This window comes from Dermacentor andersoni, chromosome 4 (assembly GCF_023375885.2).
Source record: "Dermacentor andersoni chromosome 4, qqDerAnde1_hic_scaffold, whole genome shotgun sequence".
NCBI lineage: Eukaryota > Metazoa > Arthropoda > Arachnida > Ixodida > Ixodidae > Dermacentor > Dermacentor andersoni.
The window spans coordinates 222151380-222174680 of record NC_092817.1 but is presented as its reverse complement, the minus strand read 5'-3'; the positions used below and the strand labels follow the sequence as shown (position 1 = coordinate 222174680).

The window sequence follows — 23301 nt, the reverse complement described above, 5'->3', positions numbered from 1 at the left end:
TGTCTCCAGGTCTTTTGAGAGCCCACAAAAGCACATTCAGGGGATACATCAGGGAAGTCCTTTAAACTTGGCCCTCCCCTGCACTCATCGGTGCTGTCCATAACTTTCAGCATGGATTCAACTTCAAGGCTTGACGTGGCGAAGGGACTTACCCCCACTGCAGTAGAGTCTATCAACTTGTCTAAGATGTAGACTTGGACTGTCATGTCACTTTTGATATGGAGTGCCTTCCTGTTAAATAGTATCTACGATCCTTCGCTTGTTCTATGCACCACTGCAGCGACAATAAACACGACATCCCTAACTCCTGCTACATCAATGAGATGCGCTGCCCATGAAGGCTGTGGTAGGCTAATGCAAGATACTGTGCTGAAAAGCCGTTCGAACAATGAATGAGATGAGTCATTCTCAGTGGACTTTGCGACACAAGTGCTATCGTCGGAAGACGTTTCCGTGGTGTCTGCCGGAGAAACATCTATGCTGCTTGCTGACGTTGGCATGCTGCTGATGTCACTGCTCGGATCACTCGCAGCAGCAGCGGCGGGAAGCCCTGGCCATCTCACTTGCTTTCGAGGGCTTTTAATCTTCCTGGAGATGTAGCTTGGTGCACCTTCGAAAATTGACAGCACAACGTCTTTTGAAAGGCCCGCTCTTCTTGTCTTCTTGTTCTTGACGGTCATCAGGAGATGACCATCAATTTCTGCAGACCACATCTTCAGGATAAAATGAGATGCAAAATGTTTTTCACAAGCTCGATCCATCCTTTGGAGTATGCAGTCTTTACGAGGTATAGCCCGTCTCCACGCTTCGTCTTGCTTTTTCGTTTGGCGGCTTGAAAAGTGAGCACTGTTGTTTGCAAGACTTGTAGCCACTGTTGCAAAACGGTATGAAACACTTTCCCATTATGCAGGCTCATGAAACAGTTTGAAGGTTGGGACGTACCTGACAGGCAAGTGCAAAATGCTTTGACAAAGCATGGTGCGTAGAAAACACGTGGCGACGGCACAATGCAACCGGTCAGTGATCTCGGCGTGCGTCAAGTGGGCGCAGTGGGCGCTAGTTTCCAGCGCCCTCTCTTGACACATGGAGAAAGAACTCCAAGCCTTCCCTCTGCTAAGCGCGAAACTCGCGCCGCTCAGTCACCTAAGCTACTTCTTACACCGTGACTCGCAGTAAGCAAAAATGGTAACAGACGAAGAGTGCATTTTTTAAAGATGTAGATTTAAAAAAAGAACCTCCTAAAATGTCTTTGTTTTACATTCTATTATAAATAAAAGGCAACCTAATCTATTTTTACTCGACAAGGAACGAAAAATGTTTCAAAACCGTTTCAAAATACGACAGTATAGGCCCCGTTTCAAAAATGGGGCCTATACTTACAACGCCAAAACATTGGTTGCTGTGTTGTACAGTGAAACCTCGTTAAACCATAGCTGGCTGGAGCTCAGAAAAAGTACTTACTAAACCGTAGTGCTGCTTAACAGAAATAGTGTGAGACTGCCCACTTACCTGTCAAAACCGGAACTACGAGAGAGTGCAATAAAAAGGCAGAAAACATGCAGTATTTATTCACTTAGAGCAACAAAATCTTTAGTTTCATTTGATGCCGCGGCAGGCTAGCAGCGACGATGGCAGCCTCAAACTCACTTAAGCTACGAGCTAGTTTTTCCGCCAGCCCCCTCTTCTTGGCAAACACCCGCATGAGGCTGATGTAACGTTCAGCTTCTGCCACGGTTGGGCCTGAATCGCCCATGCTTTCGCTTTCCGTGTAGTCCCCATCACTGTCGTTAGGCGAAACTTTGGCAATAACAGATGGCGAAAAGTTGAACCTCGAAAAGTCAACCCTCGTAGCCGACGTATCTTCACGGTCGCATCAGCACTGCTGCACAACTTCTTCACATTCCAAATGCCACACACCTAGTCACCGGTACATCCCTCTCGCATGCCAGCACCGACTTCTTCGTGCCACGTTCGATAACACAAACAATGTCCAATTTTTCTTCTATGCTGACCACCAGGTTTTTGTCCTAGCTTTCACGACACCTCAATACAGGCCACAACGTTCTCCGACTCTGCCACTGCGCCGAAATGATGTTGATGTTTATGGATGGATATTTGCTATGAGCGTCTTTTTACAACAAGGCAGCGGGTTGTGCCACCAAGCTCTTGTTATTATATTGCCTAACGTCCTACCTATGTTGATAAAGAAAAAGCAAAGAAAGGAAAAAGAAACCCACGATGAATTCCCCTAACCAGACTTTCGAACCCCTATTGTGAACTTTGTTTTTGCACGCCTCCGTTGTTTATCGTTTCCCTACTTCCACCAATCTTCTACTGCAGACATGTTTACTTTCCCCCTGCTCTCGCTGAACTCAAGGGCTTCAAGGAGTCCACAGATGCCTAAATCGACTGCTGGGCGACACGGCAACGATAGTAGCCACATTTACACGGATACATTAGAAGTTACCCTAGTCATATGCCGATGCTTGTAACACAGCTAAAATATTCGGCCACCCATAGTGGAAGCGTGCCATATTAAGATAGTAGTGAAGACAAATGCCGCAGTTTTTGCAGCGTGCCCGCCATGGGTTTCTATGTCACTGGCAGCTAACCGCGCCCATCTCCATTTCTGTCCCCTCAAAGTGGTCATGGCTGCGTTATTGCCGCAAACTTGCCGATATAAATGACATTATTCATTAGTGATATGGAAGAAACTGTTTCAATACACGTAATGTACTCATGAGAAGAAAAATAATCGCATTCGGCGCATTCGGCGCATTCGGCTTGCTCCACCGGTTGCCATTTTTGTTTTGGTGTCCTGCACTTGCAGCAGCAGCCGCCTGCTTGACATCCCACAGCAAATGCGGGATGAAAAAAGAAACTGTTTCTTTTTGTGCGAAATTTAACCCGCGTAATGATCGCACCCCTGAATTTGCGTCAATTTTGTTGACAAAAAAAGTGCAATCATTATGCGAGTAAATACGGTAAGAGGCGTGCGGCGCAAAAAGGAAGAAGAGGACGATGGGCACATATCGGTCCGAATGGCACGAGCGCTCGAGGCACGTGACTCGAGCTGTGATCGAGGGAGAAGTGGTGCTGAACTGGGATTGTCGATGCGGCTCTGGACCAAGAAGGTTGTAGTGTCAGTATCGCACTGGCAGCGGGATTCATGGAGGTTCGGTCAAGTCTGTGACACTGGTGATTCAGGGTGTGGACGTTGACCTTGGTGACATGCGAGCGAGGCTCCTTGGACCTGCTGCAGCCTCTCACGGCAGTGCTGGGCATTCCAGGAAGAATCCCCCTCCAGAGGCAGACCAGCATGTACGATAGTCCCCGAGGTGTTTCGCTGGCACTCGAAAAAGAAGCAGCGGTGGAACCCAGAGTTAGGCCTAACCGGTGAGGACGGGGTGCCACGTCAGCGACGGACTTCAGGACACTGGCATCAAAGACGGACAGGTTGACTGGCCAACACTAAGGCAGCAACGTTTACAGAGCTGGCAAGAACACCGACTATAATGAAGATCCGACACGCTTCGGACTCGGAAGATACCTGCAATGGCAAAAGTCAGTAAGAACCGTCCTTTCTAGTGGCGTCGCAGTCATAGGCTAGGGTGGCCTAATTTTCACATAGTAAATTGTCACGTCGGTGTGGCCGCCATGAACGCCATGCCGGGTATGTTGGGCACACCAGGACGGCGGCCAGAGCGAGGCATGGAGACGCAGACGAGGACCAATGCAGAGTCTGTATTACAAGTGCGCCCGCGTTAAATAGGCTGAGCGTCGTTATGTCAGCACCGCCTGAGGGCGGGCCAGATATGGTCAGATATGGTTTCGGTTTTGAAACTGCCGAAAGAACATAAATGCCAAAGACTAACGTAGCCCATAATGAGGACATGTTTAGTGATTATCAAGTAGGTTGCATAAGTGTCAGTATTTCTTCATCTTGTTTTAGTTTGAGTGAGTTTTATTTTGAGTTTGGGGTAGAGTGTAATTAAAATCTGTTTGCGGTGCTGCTCTGCGTCTCCCAACCCCATCTCTTGTAACATCGGCACGCCCCTGAGGTCGGTGACACACGATATTAAGTAGTTTCTCATAGCAGGTTTCTTTTCCATTGCAGCCACCCATGAGATTATCTCAGCCTCTCTGACTTTCCGCTTGATGTTCTTTTGTTGCTGTGTTGATCACCATACAGGTCGCTTACTTGCTGGTAAGCTTCCTAGTTCTTTTCCTTCACTGTGAATCAATGTTTTTCCTTTATAAATACCTGAAAACTCTCCCAGCTCAATTACTTCCTTCCATATTCCTCAGTCGCTCCTCATAATCAATTTTACCGTCAGCATCTCTCACCTCAAAGCTTGTCCAGCCCATATCACCCTGCACAGCTTCATTTGTAGTCTGCCCGTGAGCGCTTAATCCGAGGCGTCCCACTGACCTTTGGTTGCTATTGAGTTCTGATTGTACTCCTGATTTCAAGCAAAGAACCGCATTTCCAAATGTAGGTCCTGGAACCATTACACCTTTCCACATACCCTGGAGCACCTTGTACCTATTGTATCCCCATAGCGCTCTGTGTTTTATTCTGGCAGCATTTCTCATCCCCTTTGCTGTTATTGTTTTTTTCCTGTGCTTCCAGATATGTACCGCCTTCGTTTATCTATATACCAAGGTATTTATATTGTTTTACCCGAGGTATTTCCTGGCCCTGAACAGACACTGTCTGTTCACTGTTTTCACTGAACACATAACACCTAATATTTTAATGGTAAATTTCAGAACTAAATTAACCCTTCCAAGCACCCTCTGCATTTGTGCTTGGAGGCCATTCCAACCTCTAAGGCTCGTTGTTCTGCCAGGCCAATGTACCGCCGTGATTTAGTGAAGAAAAGTGGAAGCACTACGTGTTAACCCTTTGAGGGTCGATTTTCTTCGCCATATGCGACCGCCAAGGGTGGATTTTTCGTTGTTGCAGATTCCAATTCTTCTTAGAGACTTATTCCAAAAAACATTTACCGTAATTTTTCTAAGGTGTCCTTAAAGTGAGAAAAAAAATATTTTGCATTGGTATATGTGTACTCTTCATTCATGAATAACAACAATAAAAAGGAAATAAACTTATAAAAATTAAAAATTTGATGCATTGTTATACACTAGTTCAAGGCTTTGAAAATGTGGACACGAGAATATTTCACGAGACTCAAATGTTCCTGCTCTTACTTTAATATGTACATCCATAGCGTAATCGAACTGCATAGGTGCACTCACTCAAGGAAACTGTGTGGTTGTGTGCCCGTCAAAAAAGCAAAACGTGCGACAAACTTCCACTAATGTTCATCTTATCACCAACCAGAGGCAATAAGTTTTCGCGAATCTCAAAAAAAAAAAAAAGAATGCAACGGAAAGCACGCACAGCGGCATCCTTCCTATGCACACCCCTGTGAGTGCTAAACGAGCGAGAAACAAGCAGTCGCCCTTCGAGCGATTAGTAACTTTTGTAGTAGTAGATTAGTAGCAGTTGTGCAAGTGCAAGAAGCCAAAACCGCCCGTGGAACAAAACCCAAACCGCATTACTACCATGCGCACTAATGCGTGAGTGGTAGTATATATATATATATATATATATATATATGAAGCGCTCATCTTTGTATTGCTCCTCTTCCTTGTCCCTGTTTGTTTGTGCACAAAAAGTTTTTAAATAACGGTAGTATATAGATGTGCAGGAGGAAACTAGCTCTAAAACAAACCATGCAACGAAAACCGAGAGAGGGAGGCTCGCAAAAAAAAATTCCCTGTATTCCAACATATTGGCAGCACATGACAGAAAAGAAAAAGATAGGAAATTGGCACGCTTTTTAAACGTACAGACGGCACCGTAAATATACGGCATCGACCATTTTTAACTTGTTTGCGGTGCCGTATATTTACATCGTTGACCCTGAAAGGTTTAACTATAAGCTGGTATGGGTAATGTGGATACAAAACACACCATGTTCAATGGGCGCTGAGTCAGGGATTTCACTTTACTACTTTTAAAACAAAACTACTGTTTAAGTAGGTACAGTTTAACAAGGTTTTACTGTATCACTGACGCTGGCATCCGGCTGCATCATAAGCTGTTTTGGGGCTCCGATGGTGGCTGCATTCCGCTCTAAACAAAAGCAGGTTGCCTTGAGTGAACTATGCTCTGCTTCATAAACGGCGGTTAGCAGAGCCAAGGCTGCCAGGTATGGGAAAGCAGGTACTTCCGCATGGTGAATATAATCAGCATGCCTGCCCGTACACCATGCTCGTAGTGTTGCACAACTACGGATGCTGTGGATCTTTTGGTTGCTACAGGCATCGGTAGCAGTTGACAAAACCGAGACAAAAACATTTTGATGTGTTTGCCTTCCTCATTGGCCAAGGCGCCATAGAGCTGCACGGAACTTCTGTACAGTGCTGTGTGCATTGTTATGCCAGCTGCCATGATACACTCTCAAACACCGTCCTATGTCTTGGCTATGACTACACCTTTCCTTACAGTAAGCAAAGATCCGACCAGGTTATTGGCGCATGCGCACTAGTTTTGAACCTTCTGCAAAACATTAAATGTCACTTCTAGTCATTTAAAACACCACATGCAAGCAATGCACCAACCACAAACACGAATGAAGAATAATAGATATAGTAAGTGTCAGAGTGAGAAGGACGGCGCAAAGAAGAACGAGTGTCACTACCTTAGAAACATTTTGAAGTAGGGACCTTAGTTGCTAGGTGCAACTACTTCACTGCTGTCCTTTTCTAAACAAAAGTGGTGGTGGCTACAGAAGCGCGCATTGGCAGTATTTTACGCAATTTAAGAGCACAACCAGTGCATTTGAGCACCTTTCGGACACTGTTAGCATTACACAAGTAGATAATATGCGGTCTGCTGTTTCAGAAAATTTTGTTAATGTGGGATTGCTGTCAAAAAAGTTTCATTTTCACGAGATATGAAATGCGTTGACTCCTATGGGCATTCACTGGAGACTCAAAAATTTATCGTTGCAGCGAGAATTTTATTGCCTCTGGATTTCGTTATTGTAGGTTTCGACTGTAGCCCATTTTGCCACATTCACAAGGCAGTGGCAGCTCTAGCCTAACCGTGGCACTGCTTGTTTTTACCGCTGACAGCTATAAAGAAATCTTACGAGCTTAAACGTATGTGTATATTTACATGTTGCCAGGCTTTTACCAAGCCGAAATAATACTATAAGCAGCTACATTGTAGTTTGTACATTGGACATATGCTCGCAGCAATGCAAGGAACACCCGGTGTGGTCTGCTTCATTTTTTCTTCAAGTAGCGCAAGCCACTGGATGTTGCACATCGTGCTGTCGCATGTCCATCCACCACATGAAGTTTGTCGTGAAGGTTCAGTCCTTGTAACACAGGCTTAACGAGAAAAACTGCGTTGGAAAAAAACACGGGAACACACTGGGCTCAAATCAACTGAAAGTAGACCACAGTTGCGTCACCGCATGAAGGAGGCTGGATATAGTGACGGCGGCCCAGTGTAAAAGTTCAGGGAATGCCATGGCTTGATAGGAGGATAATGTTTAACCACTCAGTCAAAAACTGTGTTCTGTTTGTTGCCTGTACAGAGTGTTTGTTTATCTCCAAGAAAATGTTTAACCACTCCTACCTGTTTTATTTTAGTGCACTGACACAAAACTTCTGTGAGAAAGCATTCCTTGAGATATCCATTATGTCTAGGTGCACAGAGGGTCCCTGAAATGTATTGGGCAAATTTGGCAGACACGTAGGGTACACCTACTATAAAACATTCGTGCTGCAATTTCAATGAAGCGTCTCATAATAAGAAAGCTATGGACGATTAGAAGTTACCCTCCTACTTAGCCATGCTTTTCCTCCTCAGCTCATTCGCCAAGCAATTAGGGTTAAGCTCTGCCTTAACTGCCTCTGCGTCATGATGTGATGTGTCATGTACTTCTAGTGCCTTGGAGGCAGCACGCGAAGGCTGCAACCTCTCTGCTAGCTGTCTGGCCATTGATCCTCAGTGAGAGCTATCCGAGCAGCGTGTGTTGGCATTCTTTTGCAGTGCCAAGCATGTCTGGTATTCTGGTAAACACAGGTGAGCTGGGTGCTTTGATGGATGGACAGAGGCATGAATATGAGTGGCCTGCAGGGTGCACCGAATATTTCTGCAACCAAATGTAAATCATTTTAAACATTTAAAAAGGTGTGTCCACAATTACGCTGCTGTCAAAAATTTGCACTAGCAGCAAAGTAGAATACACTTGGTTATTTGATTACATATTAGCTCTTCGTTTGTCTGGTTGAGCTTTGCGTAAGGAGGTGGCTAGGCATCCTTCAGACCACTCATTTTTGTACCTCTACCAGTCTGGAAAAACACCCAGTCCACTTGCATTTACTGAAACACCAGACATGCTAAAACTCTATATTGTGGTAGAAACCCCCTTGACGGGAAGTGACAGCTGCAAGCGTGTATATCCTGGAGCAGATCGGATGCCAACAGCCTGATGCGCTGCCCCCACTCCGCTCGCCTGTTGCCTTGCAGAGAGACACGAAGTTGCAGCTTGATATGATGCCAGTCACTAGATTTGCAGCCCACAATGCAAAAAAGGTGATTCACAGTCCTTGCAAAAAGAAAGCTCGACACCAACACTGGCTTCGCAGCTCGCATCAACACGAAGTATGTTGTAACACAAGCACACAACACTTGCTGTGCGTTGGGAGTGCTTGAGTGTAGTGATAAATTGTCATTCTGTATTCTCTTTCTCTTACTTTCTTTCTTTTTTTTGGAAACTGATTAACCAACATTACAACTATTATGAACAACATTTGTTCTCCATAAAGTTGGAAAAATTATTTGATGACGCAACCTGGTCAGGCAGTCGGATAGCTCGCCCGACTGACGTCCTGCGTGCGCACTATGTAGATGGTGACAGGGCAGCTGAAAACTCAAGGAAGTGGTGCCGCTGCAATCAGTAACGATGCACATTTGTAAAAACCTTATAATAAACTACATACCTTACATGGAGTTGTGTCACTTAATGATCAGAAGGACCTACCCTAACGACTCAGTACATTCGTACAATGCCATCAAAATCGCCTAGGAGGCCCTTTAACAATCAACATATTACATATAAAATGCAAGGAAGTTGAGTTCTCTAATAATAGTTCATCAATCTAAACTGATTCAGCATTTCTATTTCCTAACAATTGTACCATTTATAACGTAAGAAATTTAAAAGTTAATTGTCTACCAGCTGTGCTAGACACCTTGTTGTGTCAGACAATTACTGTGGCAAGAAACCCATGATAATCCTTCATTGAATCATTGCAACTTGGTCAACTTCGTTATGTTGCCAGGGATGAAAATTCAGTGCATGCATTACATAAAACAAGCATTTCATAAAACAAGGCCCATCAGCCGGTGCACCTGGTTGAGAAAGGCGCTCACTACCACACTTATGTGTGGGCTTTTCCTGCGGTAGCTGCTTTATAACTGGTATTTGGCATCCCACGACTGCGCTATAAACTGTATGCACATACAGTGCAGTTCACTTATAATGATGACACATTTAACAATGTATCGGTTAAAACTATGAGTGAACTAAAGAGTATCAACTTATGCATAAGGGCTATGAGAAAAAAAAATGTATACAGTCAAACTCGCAAGAAAACGCTTATCAGTTCGATATAGAGCATAATTCGATATAAGCCTGCTAAAGAATTTGATGTCATAAAAGTACACACCATTTATAACATCGCTTTATTGATGAAACTAGCTTAGTTTCCCATGAAATTGTTCTGTATTTTCTTCTGCTTGGGCAATTTCGGTGCCTGTGACGCACGCACTTCTCCACATTGTCTAAGGAGTCAGAGCAGCCGCGGCTGCAACCTTCCGCATTCACGCAGAAGCACTGGGCTAGTGTGAGTGCACCAGTCACCTCGGAGGATGTTTGCAAAGGACCGTCGTTGCTTTCCTCATTGTGCCCACTTTCACTTGTGCTTGGTAGGATGACGGCAATGCAGTCTTCATTTTAGGGCTCTCCCGTGGTCGTGACACCATCATGTACACTCACAAACTCGGCCACCGTTGGCTCGTCAATAGCTTCCGGAAATTCTGACAGCTCGCTCCAAACTTCGGCAGCACCGGCAACGGCTTCGTCGCATTCATCAGAATTTACAGTCATCACCGAGCATGCGGAAGCCAACACATCCGAAGCAATTTTGGATGAACCACTTGTACACAGCCGTGCATACGCGTCGGGCGCCATGGGCACTGGGTCACTAGTTTGGCCGCTTTAGTCCTAATCTCCCCCTTAATCTTCAAGATCGTGCTGAGAGTGCTCCTCGGAATCATTCACGCTGCGGGGACATCCGACTTCTCACCGCGTTCGACCCAATTTAACACGACAAAAGGCGGCTCCTGCCGCTTCCTCATGGCAACACTTCGAGAGAAGACCCACAAGGCGCAAACACAATGAACTAGAAAAGCAGCGAGACAACTCGCACTTGCCCCACCTTGCACTACGAGGGCACAAGAGCCTCTCACTGGCTGTCTGAGCAAGCGCAATTTTTGGAGTCTGGAAAATCAGTCGGTGACGGTACTTGTCTATTTTTATGGGGCGACCACGTTTTCACCGCCCAACAAATGTTATCGCAGAGCGCAGGACGTGCCCGCATGTATGGGAAGTTTCTGGAATGTTATCGATGGTTCCATTCGCAGTCTGTCACTGACCCTTGTGTAATCTGATTGCATGTGTGCGCGGCGCGAATAATGTAGAAGTTTGTGGAAGGCAATCGGGGCCCAGGATTACTCTGGAAAATTCAACAACTGATGTATAAAAGCCGATGCGCTTGACCCGTTGATTGGATTTTCAATGATCGCCGAGTGTTTCGCCGCTATCATTGTTCTTTGAGCATAGCCCACTTTTGAGGGCGCAAGTTCGCCCAATTAAACGCTAGTTTCCTTAATGAAAGTTTTGATGCCTTCTTCATCGTCACTGCTACGTGACAATATAAAGAATAATTCGATGTAAACAGGTTCGATATAGTCGGGTTCCACTGTATAACAATATTTTATTCACCATGTATTGGATATATAGATCAACGTTTTGCCTTCTGGATGACGTTTTCCATGCATAACAATCGTTACATTTGCGTTGCTAAGTTCCCCTTAAACAAATGGTGTCAAGCGGGAGTGAAAGACTTGCCTACACGAGTTCATATCTGCCGCCATTAGGCCGCAGCGCATCCCTTTTGGTCACACAATTCACATTGCAGGTTGGCGCAGCACACCACAAGATGGCGCCAGCATTTTCGCGTCCGCACCGCCCTCAATCATGCTCCACGAATGAATGTCTTGTGTGGTCCACTCATCTAAAGAACAGAAAAAGAATTGCGAAAAACGAAGCGGTGCTTTGCCCTTTCTGCACTCTCTCAGCGGGCGCGAAAATGCGCCGCAGAAGCAGCCCTGAAGCAGCAGAGAGGCTAGTTAGTAGAAGATGGTGCTATCAAAATGCAGAGCTGTTTCACTTGAGACGAAGCTGCAAATTTTGCAAGAACTATGAGCCTGTGCAGGAACGCCACGACCATGACAGCTGTAACCAGTGGCCATGCCGATCAATGACAAAGTGGGCTTTGTGAGCCATGACCCCCATCATAGTGAAACAAACACAATGGAAGCAGCTGACGTTACTGAGCTCTGGGAGCACTTCACTGCTGATGATGAAACAGGTGGTGCTTCGATGGAGGAGTTTCTAAGTGCAGATAATGCTACCTCATTCACAGAGATATGCATTGGAATGATCATTGTCACGACAGATGGCGGCGTTGTGTGATGGAGGCGACAACAGCAGAGGCAGTGAGGATGAGATTGACAATGGCCCATCTTTAACAGTGACCCCGATTGAGTCACTCATTGATTTCATGCAAGCTAACTTATTGCCACCAGTGTTCGTGCAGGAGCTAGGCATGATGCATGCTGTTGTTGTGAACTTGAAGCTCTTGCGAGCGCAAGTGCAGATTTTAGCATGCCTGATGCTTGAAATCCTGTTTAGTGGTATAAATAAACGTTTTATTTTTCACAGCCTACTTTCTACAGATATTTTTAGGACAAATAGCAAATTCGGTTGGCCAGCTACAAAAATATGTTCATAGCCTCTCTCCCTTTCTTATTTTGTTGTTTACGGCACTCTACATTTGATATCGTTCTAAGTAGACTGCACTGCACATGGGAGAGTCAAAGACAGAAAAGGCTGTGTTATAGCCAGTTCTGCACTATAAGCAGTTACATTATAAGCGGTCTAAGCTACATGTGGTGAGACCAAGTTTTTTGTCTGTAAATTTTCAAGTGCACCCCCAAACAATAAGTTATATTATGGGGTTTTACATGCTAAAACCACGACCATAATTTGAGGCACGTTGTATGGGGGACTCCAGAAATTTTGACCACCTGACGTCCACCTAAATCTATGTACATGGGTGCTTTCGCATTTTGCCCCCATCGAAATGCGGCCACCGTGGCCGGGATTCGATCCCACGACCTTGTGCTTGGCAGCCCAACACCAAAGTGCACCCTAAGTCATGACAATGCATTGTGATATGCGAGGAAACTATCGTCATGTTTTCATTTTTAGGTAAGTGTGGCATGGTTGCATGGCACACTGGTTTTGTTGAAGTCGTTTTGATAGCTTTCCCATTTCTCTGGTATTTTCCTACGGTGGAGGATGTGCAGTAACAATGTGGTCACTAGCGCTGCAGTTAAGTGTTGCTTCTCCTCACCAACATTTGTATTGACCACCAGCACACCAGAACAGCTGTGCATGTTCTTGATAGAATGGTGCCATGTGCAGGCACGACTGAATGATGAGCGGCCATTCAGCGAGCAGGAAGTCCGGGCAGCCCTGCGTCGTGCAGCAGAATCCCTCGACCAGCTGGTGTGTCGGGGCTGTGGAGGAGCCTTCGAGACCTACATGTCTTTCTATTTGCACCGCAGCCGCTGCCAGTCGTCCCTTGGCAAGGAAGAACAGCAGGTGTGTACTGAGGCTGTGCACACAAATATGTGTACCCTCCCGCCATGCCGGAGCGTCTGGATAAATGAGGCGCCCTACAAAACCCTTTGGTCTGTAGCCATGTAGTATTAAAGGGAGACTAAGAACAAGCAAGAAACACTACATAACGCTCACTCAACTTTATTGCAGGAAAATGAACTACTGTGAAACCTTGATATAACAAACTTCAGTATAACAAAATTCTCGATTTAACAAAGTATAACTTTTTGTAACTTGTCCATAAAACACCATGTCTTTTGAACCTCTATGTAATAAAGTGTGTTATATGCGATATCATTGTAATGAAATTTCAGTGCTGCTGCAAAACAAAACCAAGCCAATAAATGGTAACTGTCGCAGACACAAATGGAATCGCATACGGTTGCTTGCAAATACACCTCTCAATTCAGGCCCCATGTGACAGAGAGTGGCCGCTGAAGCAGAGCAGCATAGTAACAATACCTTCTTGCCAGAATGTTCAATATAAGGTGCAAGTGTGTCGTGTGCTGTGGGTGCAAGGGGAAGCATGCAAGGGTGAGCCAAGGAAAGCAGCCTGATGTGCGCCGTCTTCTCACGCAAGCAAGGTGGGGGGGGGCATGTCCAGCATGCCCTGTGGTGGCACGCAGCCTGGTGTTCTGGCACTCTGTAGAGCTGCACGAATAGTGGGCCCAGTAAATGAGAAACTTTCTAAACTCTGCCGAATTGAAAAGCCGAGGCCTCAATAGATCCCTGCATACAAGGACACAAAGTATCATAGTCCTGACATCATAGGTCAACTGCTTCCAAAACATTGAGGCCCAATTTCTTAAGAGTATCTTTCATGTCGGCAACTCACTTGTGGAAAGCATAGCACAATGATGGCTGGATCAGTTTTGATATTGTTTGTTTTGTTATAATCCATAGATTATGCTGCACATCAATCATCATCCTCATTAGCCCATTTTATGTCCACTACAGGATGAAGGCCTCTCCCTGTGATCTCCAATTTCCTCTGCTTTGTGGCAACCGATTCCAATTAGTGCCTGCAAATTTCCTAATCTCATTGCCCATCTTGTCTTCTGCTGCCCTCGACTGCGCTTCCCATCTCTTGGCACCCATTCTCTAACCCTAATGATCCGCCCGTTATCTAACCTACGCATTACCTGACCTGCCCAGCTCCATACTTTTCTCGTAATGTCAATTAGAATATCAGCTATCCCCGTTTGCTCTCTGATCTACACTGCTCTCTTTCTGTCTCTTAACATTACGCCTAACATTCTTTGTTCCATCGCCCTTTCTGTGTCCTTAACTTGTTCTCGAGCTTCTTCGTCAGTCTCCAAGTTTCTGCCCCATATGTCAGCGTCGGTAAAATGCAGTGATTGTAGGCATGGTAAGCTTCCAGTCAGCAGCTAACATTGTCTGCCGTATGCGCTCCAACTCATTCTTATTGTTCTATAAGTTTCCTTTTCATGTTCAGGGTTCCCTGTGAGTAATTGGCCTAGGTAAACATACTCCTTCACAGGCTCTAGAGGCTGACTGGCAATCCTGAACTCTTGTTCCCTTGCCGGCTATGGATCATTATCTTTGTCTTCTGCATATTAATCTTCAACCCCACTCTTACATTCTCTCTTTTAAGGTCCTCAATAATTTCTTGTTACTCGTCCCCAGTGTTGCTGAACAGGACAATGTCATTTGTTAACCAAAGGTTGCCAAGATATTCGCCATTGATCCTCACTCCTAAGCCTTCCCAGTTTAATAGCTTGAATGCTTCTTCCAAGCACGCAGTGAATACCATATGAGAGATTGTGTCTCCTTGTCTGACCCCTTTCTTTTTAGGTATCTTCCTACTTGTGGGGAATTAAGGTAGCTGTGGAGTCTCTAGATATTTTCAAAGATATGTACGTTAGCATTCTGTACTCCTTGGTTACTTAATGCTTCTGTGACTTTATCATTTAAGACTGTTACCATCTGTTCATTGTACATTCCTCCCTATAGCCATTCCACTACTTGAGACCTGGAAAATTTAATTGACCAGTTGCCAGAGCCTTTTGTTTTAGTTGGAGATTTTAATGTTCATGGCACCCTTTGGGGCAGCGATAAAAATGACCAAAGAGGACAACTTATCGAAGCTTTATTTTAACAAACAAAATCTCTCCTTTGAACTGAGGTGTGCCAACCAGTGGTGTAGCCAGAAATATTGTTCAAGGGATGCTCACGTTCCAGCTCGACCTGCTCCTTATAGAATTTGTCGACGGATCAAATACATGAATAATAACTGCATTGCCATTGCCAGAGATGCTGCAAACGAATTCTTGAATGCTACGCACTGTCGAGGGATGTAAAATATGTATTTTTTCACCGAAGAATATGTTCGTACATGCCGAAAAACTGTGCCAGAAATAACTGATATCAATGCTTCCACCATTTTTGTCTATTTAATAAGTAAAAAAAATATCACACGAACTTTAGAACTATATAAGTTCGAAACCAGCAAAGCAGTGCATGAAGCTGATATGAAAAATTGTGAAGGCCATGAAATTAACAAATTGAGGACACATATTTAATGAAACTTGGTAATTCGAGAACCTTGTTTATACGAGGTCCAAAATCAAGAAAGGGGCTGGCAGATGGATTAGCACACTGTTGTATATAGGTTATAAACAAGGATAAAGTGCCTCAGAAAGGCTGGCCAACGTTTCGATGGGTGGTCCTATCTTCGTCAAAGGCGGCCACGTCATCCTCGGCATGTTAGTTTTAAAGGGTTAGTGCAGTGATGTCACGTGCGGTTGTTGTCTGTGGCGGCTTGTTGTAAAGGGAGAGACTGCAAAGAGAATGAGCGCTGTCACCTGACGTCTGTCGGTGTGGTTCCCAAGACAAGGGGACAAGAGCGGGAGAGTGGGAAGGCGGGGAGAAAAATAAAAAAATCACAGAGAAAAGGGGGGGGGGACATCAAGAGGGAAAGAAAAGAATGAGAAAAGAAAAAGAGGGGCATGGGATGGTGTTAGGGAAGCGAGAGGTTAGGGAGCATTCAGGGATGTTGTTGGCTGCATGCTTTTGTGGCTTTAGAAAGCCGGTCAGGCGGTCAGTGCGCGAGTAACAAAAAAGACCCGTTCTGCCGTTCATTTGGCAGAATGTGGCCGAGCATTATCTTGCCGCAGGATAACACCGTTTTGCAGTTTTCCACGACGTTTGGATCTGATTACACGTTTCAGTTTAGTTCGCAGCACATCACAACAGTTCTCACTGTTCACAGTAGGGTGAAATGAACGGCTACCACACCTTCCATGTCTCAGAATAGTGTTAGCATAATCTTACCAGTGTTAAGAATGGCCGTACGGGGTGGCAACGTGCCAGCTTTCAGCCCGCTGCACGTGTTCCAAGCCCACCAGTCGGGGCGCCCTTCCGAGAACTGAGGTCGGCCGGCAGCCACCTGGCACACGATCAACTCCGGAAATTGGTACTTGGCCGAGCCACCCGGGACAAAGCAGTTCTACGAAGCCCTCTGACGTCGGCACTGAAAGCTGGGCGGTACCGAGAACTGCGGATGACCGGCGGCCACGTGGCGCGCGACCAACTCAGGAAATTGGTACTTGGCCGCACCACCCGAGACGGAGCACAGTTCTACGAAGCCCTCAGTCGTCAACTCCGGAGCCTTTGTGTGTATGGGTTCGCACCTGTGTGTTTGCGTGTGTGTGGGCGTAAACGATAGTGCGGGGCGGCGGCAAGTTTACAATGCTTGGACGAACCTTCCCGACCATTCGTGCTCCGTCCATGACCGAACGATGACGTCGAACTATGACGTCAAGCAGAGAGCTTATAAGCAGCGTTTGCCGGCTGCTAGGGTGTGCTCGTGTCGTGATCGTTGTCGGGAGCTGAGTGCTCTGTCATACTAGAAATGTACTAGTGAGCTGTGTGCTCGTAAACTGTTTGCTGTATGTTAGTTTTGCGGGCTCCATATGGGAGTCGCGCTAGTCTGCCAATGTATGTCCTGTTTTAAAATGTAAATCCTGCTCGCCTAGCCTTGTCGTCCCAAGTTCATCTCTACAGCTACGTCTGCCAAATCCTACAACTGAATGGCAGCGGTGAGATCGGCCTGCGGCTCGTAAATCGGCCTACGACTCGGAGACAGCAACGGCAGCTGATGGACGTTGGCACATGGTGACCGACCGGCATCCTGATCAAGTTGGAGGCGACTTGAGATTGACCACCTCTTGCAACTGACTGGATACGGCGGAGAAGGACTGGTGATATGGTGCTGCTTCAGTGGGTAAGCGTTTGGTTTTGGCTGTAAGATTTACCAGGCTTCAATTTCACTGTGTTTTTGGATTTGATTCGCTGGGATCTTTTACTTGTATTTTGTTTTGCGTGGGTATCGCAGCAAGTATTGTGTGACAGCAGAGCCAAAGCTTAAAGTAGCGACCATGGTCCTAATGTGTTTGACGAGAGCTGACCTGTTGTGGTTGTGTGAGGAGATCGAGGTAAACGTAGATGAGGACTTGAAGGAATCAGAGATTCGTAAAACCATTCTAGAAAGTAACAATGATTTGAAATTCATAGAACAAATGGGCAAACGAATTCTAAGTAAAAGACAGGAACCACTGGTGCGTGAGCGTCGTGAACGTAAGAGTGAGCGTAAGCGTGAAGAACGCGAGAATGAACAGAAGCATGAGCTTCAAGAACTTACTCTTAAGTGTGAGCGTCACGAACGTGAGAATGAACGCGAACGTGAGTATCAGGAACGTAAGCGTGAGCGGGAGCAAAAGTATGAGAGAGAGAAGGCAGCACTGATCAAAGAGATACAGTATTGTGATCAGTTATTGGCACAGAGACAACAGCGGCTTGAGAAATCTGTAGGCTGGACGCAGCAAAAGTGTGAAGAAGTAGATTGCAGATTTTCGTCGAAAGCCGAGAAAAGTAGTAGTACCTGTGAGAGTAGCAGCACGTTCATAGGTGAACTCCAAGTGCTAGCAGCTAACGAAGCCTTAGTGGCAGCAGAGGCCGTTAAAGGCCAGAGTGAGAGCGACGAGGTGCTGTGCCAACAGATGACTGTAGAGACAGCTAGGCCAGCTGCGAACAAATTGGCACAGTTACCGCGCGTGTGCGTCGCATCTCATGGTAGCGAGGTCGTTAGCGAGGTACAGAATACTACGGACTTGACAGACGCGAGCACCCATGTCGAGTCAGATCTGCCTGCAGAAGTGAAGTGCGAGCTGAGCGATGCAGTTGAGAGTAGTTCTCAGGATGGCGAGCTCCGTAGCTCACGAGAGAACAACTGCATTGTTCAGGGATCGGTGCGGCTCTCCGCCAGTCTAGATAGCCTAGATAGGGATGATTCAGTTGTTAATCATTCGGACTGTGCGCGTGAGACAGCGATCGATACCGACGGGCTGTGTGCAGATGCACAGCGTGAGCTGGGCAATGTAGTAGAAGGCAGTTCGCAAGAGTGCGAGTTGTCTAATTCGAGTAAAGCCTGCTGCATTGTTCCAGAGTCAGTTGGGCTGTCCGCTAGTCGAGGCAAAGTGAGAGTAGATTTAAATGTAAATCGCTCAGACTGTGCAGGTAAGAGACCGATCCGGGCCGACGAAATGTGTACCGGCCAGCACGAGGCACGAGAAGGCGACATGAAAACGAGTGCAAAGAGAAAGTGCCGAAATAAGAAGCGCGGTAAAGACCGAAAGACGGTAACTAATGTAGCGCCGCCAAAGATGGCGAGAAACCCAAAAGGGCAGGGCGCGAGGAAAAAGGTGCGGTCGTCACTGACGATGTTGACGCATCGAAAACGTTCGAGCCACCGGTCAAAGGGGGACCGAGAAGCTTGTTCTGCACGGACGCGGACAAAGGGCACGGGGCCGTCAAATTCCTCGTCGTTCTCTTCGAAGCTCAGCGTGCAGTACAGAGAAGCGCAAGGTGGCAAGACGAGACCAGGTGGGGAGTAGCAACGCGGTCAGTCGAGGTCATGTTGAAAGCGGGGCGCGAGGACGCAGATTGGCAGGAGACCGTAACGTCTTGGGGGAGCTGATAGTGAGTCAGCCCTTTTGTTGTTCCTCCGTAGCCAGAGTAGCTTTTAAACCGCGACCACCTCGGGTTCGGCTGAAAGTATGAGTCAGTCGTAAGCAATCTGGAACAGGAGGCCAGGAGAGCTTCCGTAGTAGGAAAACGTGTTGTTTTGTTTTATTTTTGAACATTTGCAAATTTTCGCGATTTGAGACTAGGATTTCTTTCAATATGTAAGGTATGAGCTCTGTTTATGTTTTGTTTGGGAAGCTCGAGATTTGAAAGACGCGTTTAAAGTAAACCTGTAGTCTCGCGAGGTGTTCATTAATAAGTATATAGGCTTTCTTTTTGTATGCGTAAGTAACCTGTGTGTCAAGGTTATCCGTGAGAGGCCTATCGTAACGCGCGTGTGTGTTATTTAACCTTCTTTCTTTTTAAGTTTTTTTGAATTTTCTAAGGTTAAGCGCGTGAATTTTCAGTAAGTGCGTGATTTGCACTGAGAAGAGCTCTTAGGTCCATTAGCGTGTGTCCTGTGGGGACGGAAGGAAGCAGAACGTTTATGACTGGGTTGCTCGTGTGTGTCGAGGGCAGCCGTATTCTGACTTCTCTAGTACGCGTGCGTAGAGCTAGTTATTAAAAAGACACATTTGTTCGAAGGTTCCTCTGTGTTGCGTAAGTTACGCAAATTTGGTTGTTTATTTAAGGAATGTGTCCTGTGTGGACTAAAGGAACAAATGTGAGTCAGCGTGATGAAAACTTTGTATGATGCAAGCACGTGTTCGGAATAGGGACCTCAAACTTAGCGTGTCTGTGATGACGTACCCGTGGAGTTGGCCAGACGGTTCAGTGGCAGCAGTACATGAGATAAGTACGTCACTGTGATAGGGTAGGAACAGGCTGTTCGCGAAGTTATGCTGCTGAAGTTATGATTGAGTATTGGTGTTTGAAAGGCTTCGGTTTAATTCTGCGTAAACCTTTACTCTTGTGCAGCGCGACGGTCGGGTTTGGTCGAACTCAGGAGGAACGTGAACGCTCGCTTTGGCGGCACGAAATTTTGGGGCAAAATTTGGGATTCCCAGTTGAGTGACTTGCATGGAAATCGTGATAGGATGCCTGGTGGGTTAGCAGCTGATTCCGGGCGTTGGAACGCTGAGCGGTATTGTGTTGCCGGGTCGGCTCTTCTGTGCCAGTTGTTGTAAGATGGTTGAAGGCATTCCAAGTACGCAGGGGTTGCAGAGAGCAAAGCCATCGTCTTGCTCGCCAGCCATTCTCTTCTTGCCCAGCGGTTGCCAGCACTGGCCAGGCGAGATTTTCCGGGCCATGGAGGAGCTGTTAAGAATGGCCGTACGGGGTGGCAACATGCCAGTTTTCAGCCCGCTGCACGTGTTCCAAGCCCACCAGTCGGGGCGCCCTTCCGAGAACTGCGGTCGGCTGGCAGCCGCGTGGCGCGCGATCAACTCCGGAAATTGGTACTTGGCCGAGCCACCCGGGACAAAGCAGTTCTGCGAAGCCCTCTGACGTCGGCACTGAAAGCTTGGCGGTACCGAGAACTGCGGACGACCGGCGGCCACGTGGCGCGCGACCAACTCAGGAAATTGGTACTTGGCCGCACCACCCGAGACTGAGCACAGTTCTACGAAGCCCTCGGTCGTCGACTCCGGAGCCTTTGTGTGTATGGGTTCGCACCTGTGTGTTTGCGTGTGTGTGGGCGTAAACGATAGTGCGGGGCGGCGGCAAGTTTACAATGCTTGGACGAACCTTCCCGACCATTCGTGCTCCGTCCACGACCGAACGATGACGTCGAACTATGACGTCAAGCGGAGAGCTTATAAGCAGCGTTTGCCGGCCGCTAGGGTGTGCTCGTGTCGTGATCGTTGTCGGGAGCTGAGTACTCTGTCATACTAGAAATGTACTAGTGAGCTGTGTGCTCGTAAACTGTTTGCTGTATGTTAGTTTTGCGGGCTCCATATGGGAGTCGCGCTAGTCTGCCAATGTATCCTGTTTAAACTGTTAAAATGTAAATAAATCCTGTTCACCGAGTTCCTGTCTACGACCTTCATCTCCTTCAAATTGTGGCAGCGGCGAGATAGTCCAACGACTCCTACATCTGGTCGACAGCAATAGGACCGTCCGACGAATCCGACACCAGCTTATGGTCGAGGTTTAAATTTAACTTGTGGTGATGATGAGTGTTTTCCAACCATGCTCACAGCCTTACTTTCCGGTCCGTGATGATGTACTCAAGTTTTATGTACATTAACAATTTGCTGTAAAATTGCATCTCTCTCGTGACGATAATGGGCCAGATATTTGTGAGAGTTGTCCAACCTTTGTGCCGTATGCTATGCTGACAATTCTTTTGGGACCCACCTTGCACACACTTTCCAAGAATTTAGCCTGTCTTGTAAGATGGAATACACGGAACCATGACTAATATGTTAAGCATTGGCGATTTCATCCAGTGTGATACGTCTGTTTTCCATCACCATACCCTCAACGACTTTTAAGTTGTCCCCAGTCTTTGCCATCGATGGCCTGCCCAATCTTTCTTCTTCACATAAATAAGTTCTTCTCTGTTTGAAAAGCTCTATCCATTTGTAGGTCTTGCTTCGCAGTAAAGAACTGTCACCATATTGCGCTTGCATTCAACGAATAATTTCCACAGGTTTAACACCTGCAAACAAAAAACGAATCACTGCCCTCATTTTCTCCATGGTGCAGATCGACAATTGAGCCGCCATGTTTAACAGTCTGCTACACTCTGACTAACATGGAAATAAGACTGACACGTTTGAAAAAAGCATTGCAGAGTGCGGAATACGAGCAGTGTTGCTAAACCCTAGTGCAAGAAATTGCAAAAATCTCTTTACTTTTTTACTTCCCCTCGTATTTTTGTACATATGCAATGGCCATTAAAAAATTCTCAATGACGCTTTCCTTTGTTTCAATGTATTGTGCAGGAGCAACTGTCACCACTCATGTATCGCAAGTAATTGCACCAAAATTATAGTCACAGCAAAGATCGTATTTTGAAAGAAGGAGTTCTGCATAATGTACTATCGTGAGCAATATGAGCAGGAACACGCGAGCGCGTGGGAAATAGCTTCGAAACCGACGTGGGGCGATGCGTTGCGGCCGCTGTAGGAAACAAAGTGGAAAGGGCGCCGCGGTTCCGCCAACTGTCGGCACTCCCGCCTCACTAGCGTTACTGCGTAATGGCAGCTGATTGCGTGTCACCGGGCGCTAGCGATGATAAGGCGGTTATGTCATGCAGAGCGTGGACCGTGCTGTCTGTAGTTGAGCGCAAAATATCTCTAGCTCTCTTTTTATCATACTTGCGGAACGTATCGCAATGATACCGGCGTGATACTGTGGCGCCTGTAATAGCGCTCGCACGCAGGAAAAAGCAGGGTTGTTTTGTTATGCGTGTTTTTCTATGTCTCGGTTATTGTGAACAAAGAAAAGTTGTACGCAGCAGTGAATTTAAAGGTTTTATTAGACGATTGCTTAATGGTAACAAAATTTTCATCCACACAAAAAGTATCCCAATATACATCAGTGTTACAGCTTGACCTTTCCTTGCAGGCTTCATGCGTTAATAACGGGTCATGGCTCCGCCTGCTTGAATGACGGCCTCCATTCTTTTTGGCAGAGACACGTAGAGAGCCTCGATGAAGGCTTTGTCATCTTGAAGATGTTTCCACTCGCGCTTTATGGCTTCCCACAGTTCATCACTGGTCGTCGAGTCCAAGGAGAGTCTTGAAAGGTTAGCCTTCATACGTGCCCAAACATGTTCTATGATGTTCATGTCTGCACCCTTCGCACACCACTCCAAGCTCCTTACCCCTAGTTCGCCTAAAAGACGTGCCACGACCTTTGCTGTGTGAACGGGAGACAAGTCCTGCTGGAATAGATAATACCCATCCGGGTGTGGACCATTCAGTGCATAGGGGATCATCTCGTGCTCCAGCAATGTGCAATATGCAGAACTCGTAAATCTCTCAGGGATTCTTACAATGGGACTTAGGCCATCCCGCGAAATAGCCGCCCACACGTTTACTGACGTGCGTCCACTTGCGGCCACCTGCTTGACGTTCTGCGGAGAGAAGCGCGTATTCTTCATGCGCCACACTCTTCTCTGCTGGTCCCAGCGGCTTGAGAACGTAGATTCATCAGAGAAGATGACATATTTCCAATCCTCGACCTTCCAGCTGCGGTGATCGACAGCGAACTTTAGGCGAGCAGTCTTGTTGGCAACTGTGAGAAG

At 46.5% G+C, this 23301-nt stretch overlaps 1 protein-coding gene across 6 annotated transcripts in view; it reads left to right on the top strand.

Annotated features, from left to right (window-relative positions):
- LOC126538383 (uncharacterized) overlaps positions 1-23301 on the top strand; it is a 606484-nt gene that overhangs the window by 197307 nt on the left and 385876 nt on the right. For all 6 annotated transcript variants that reach the window (XM_072288044.1, XM_072288042.1, XM_055074756.2 and 3 more), the window contains exon 12: positions 12864-13043. In XM_072288044.1, coding sequence (XP_072144145.1) covers positions 12864-13043 — 180 coding nt within the window. The remainder of the gene's footprint in view (positions 1-12863; positions 13044-23301) is intronic.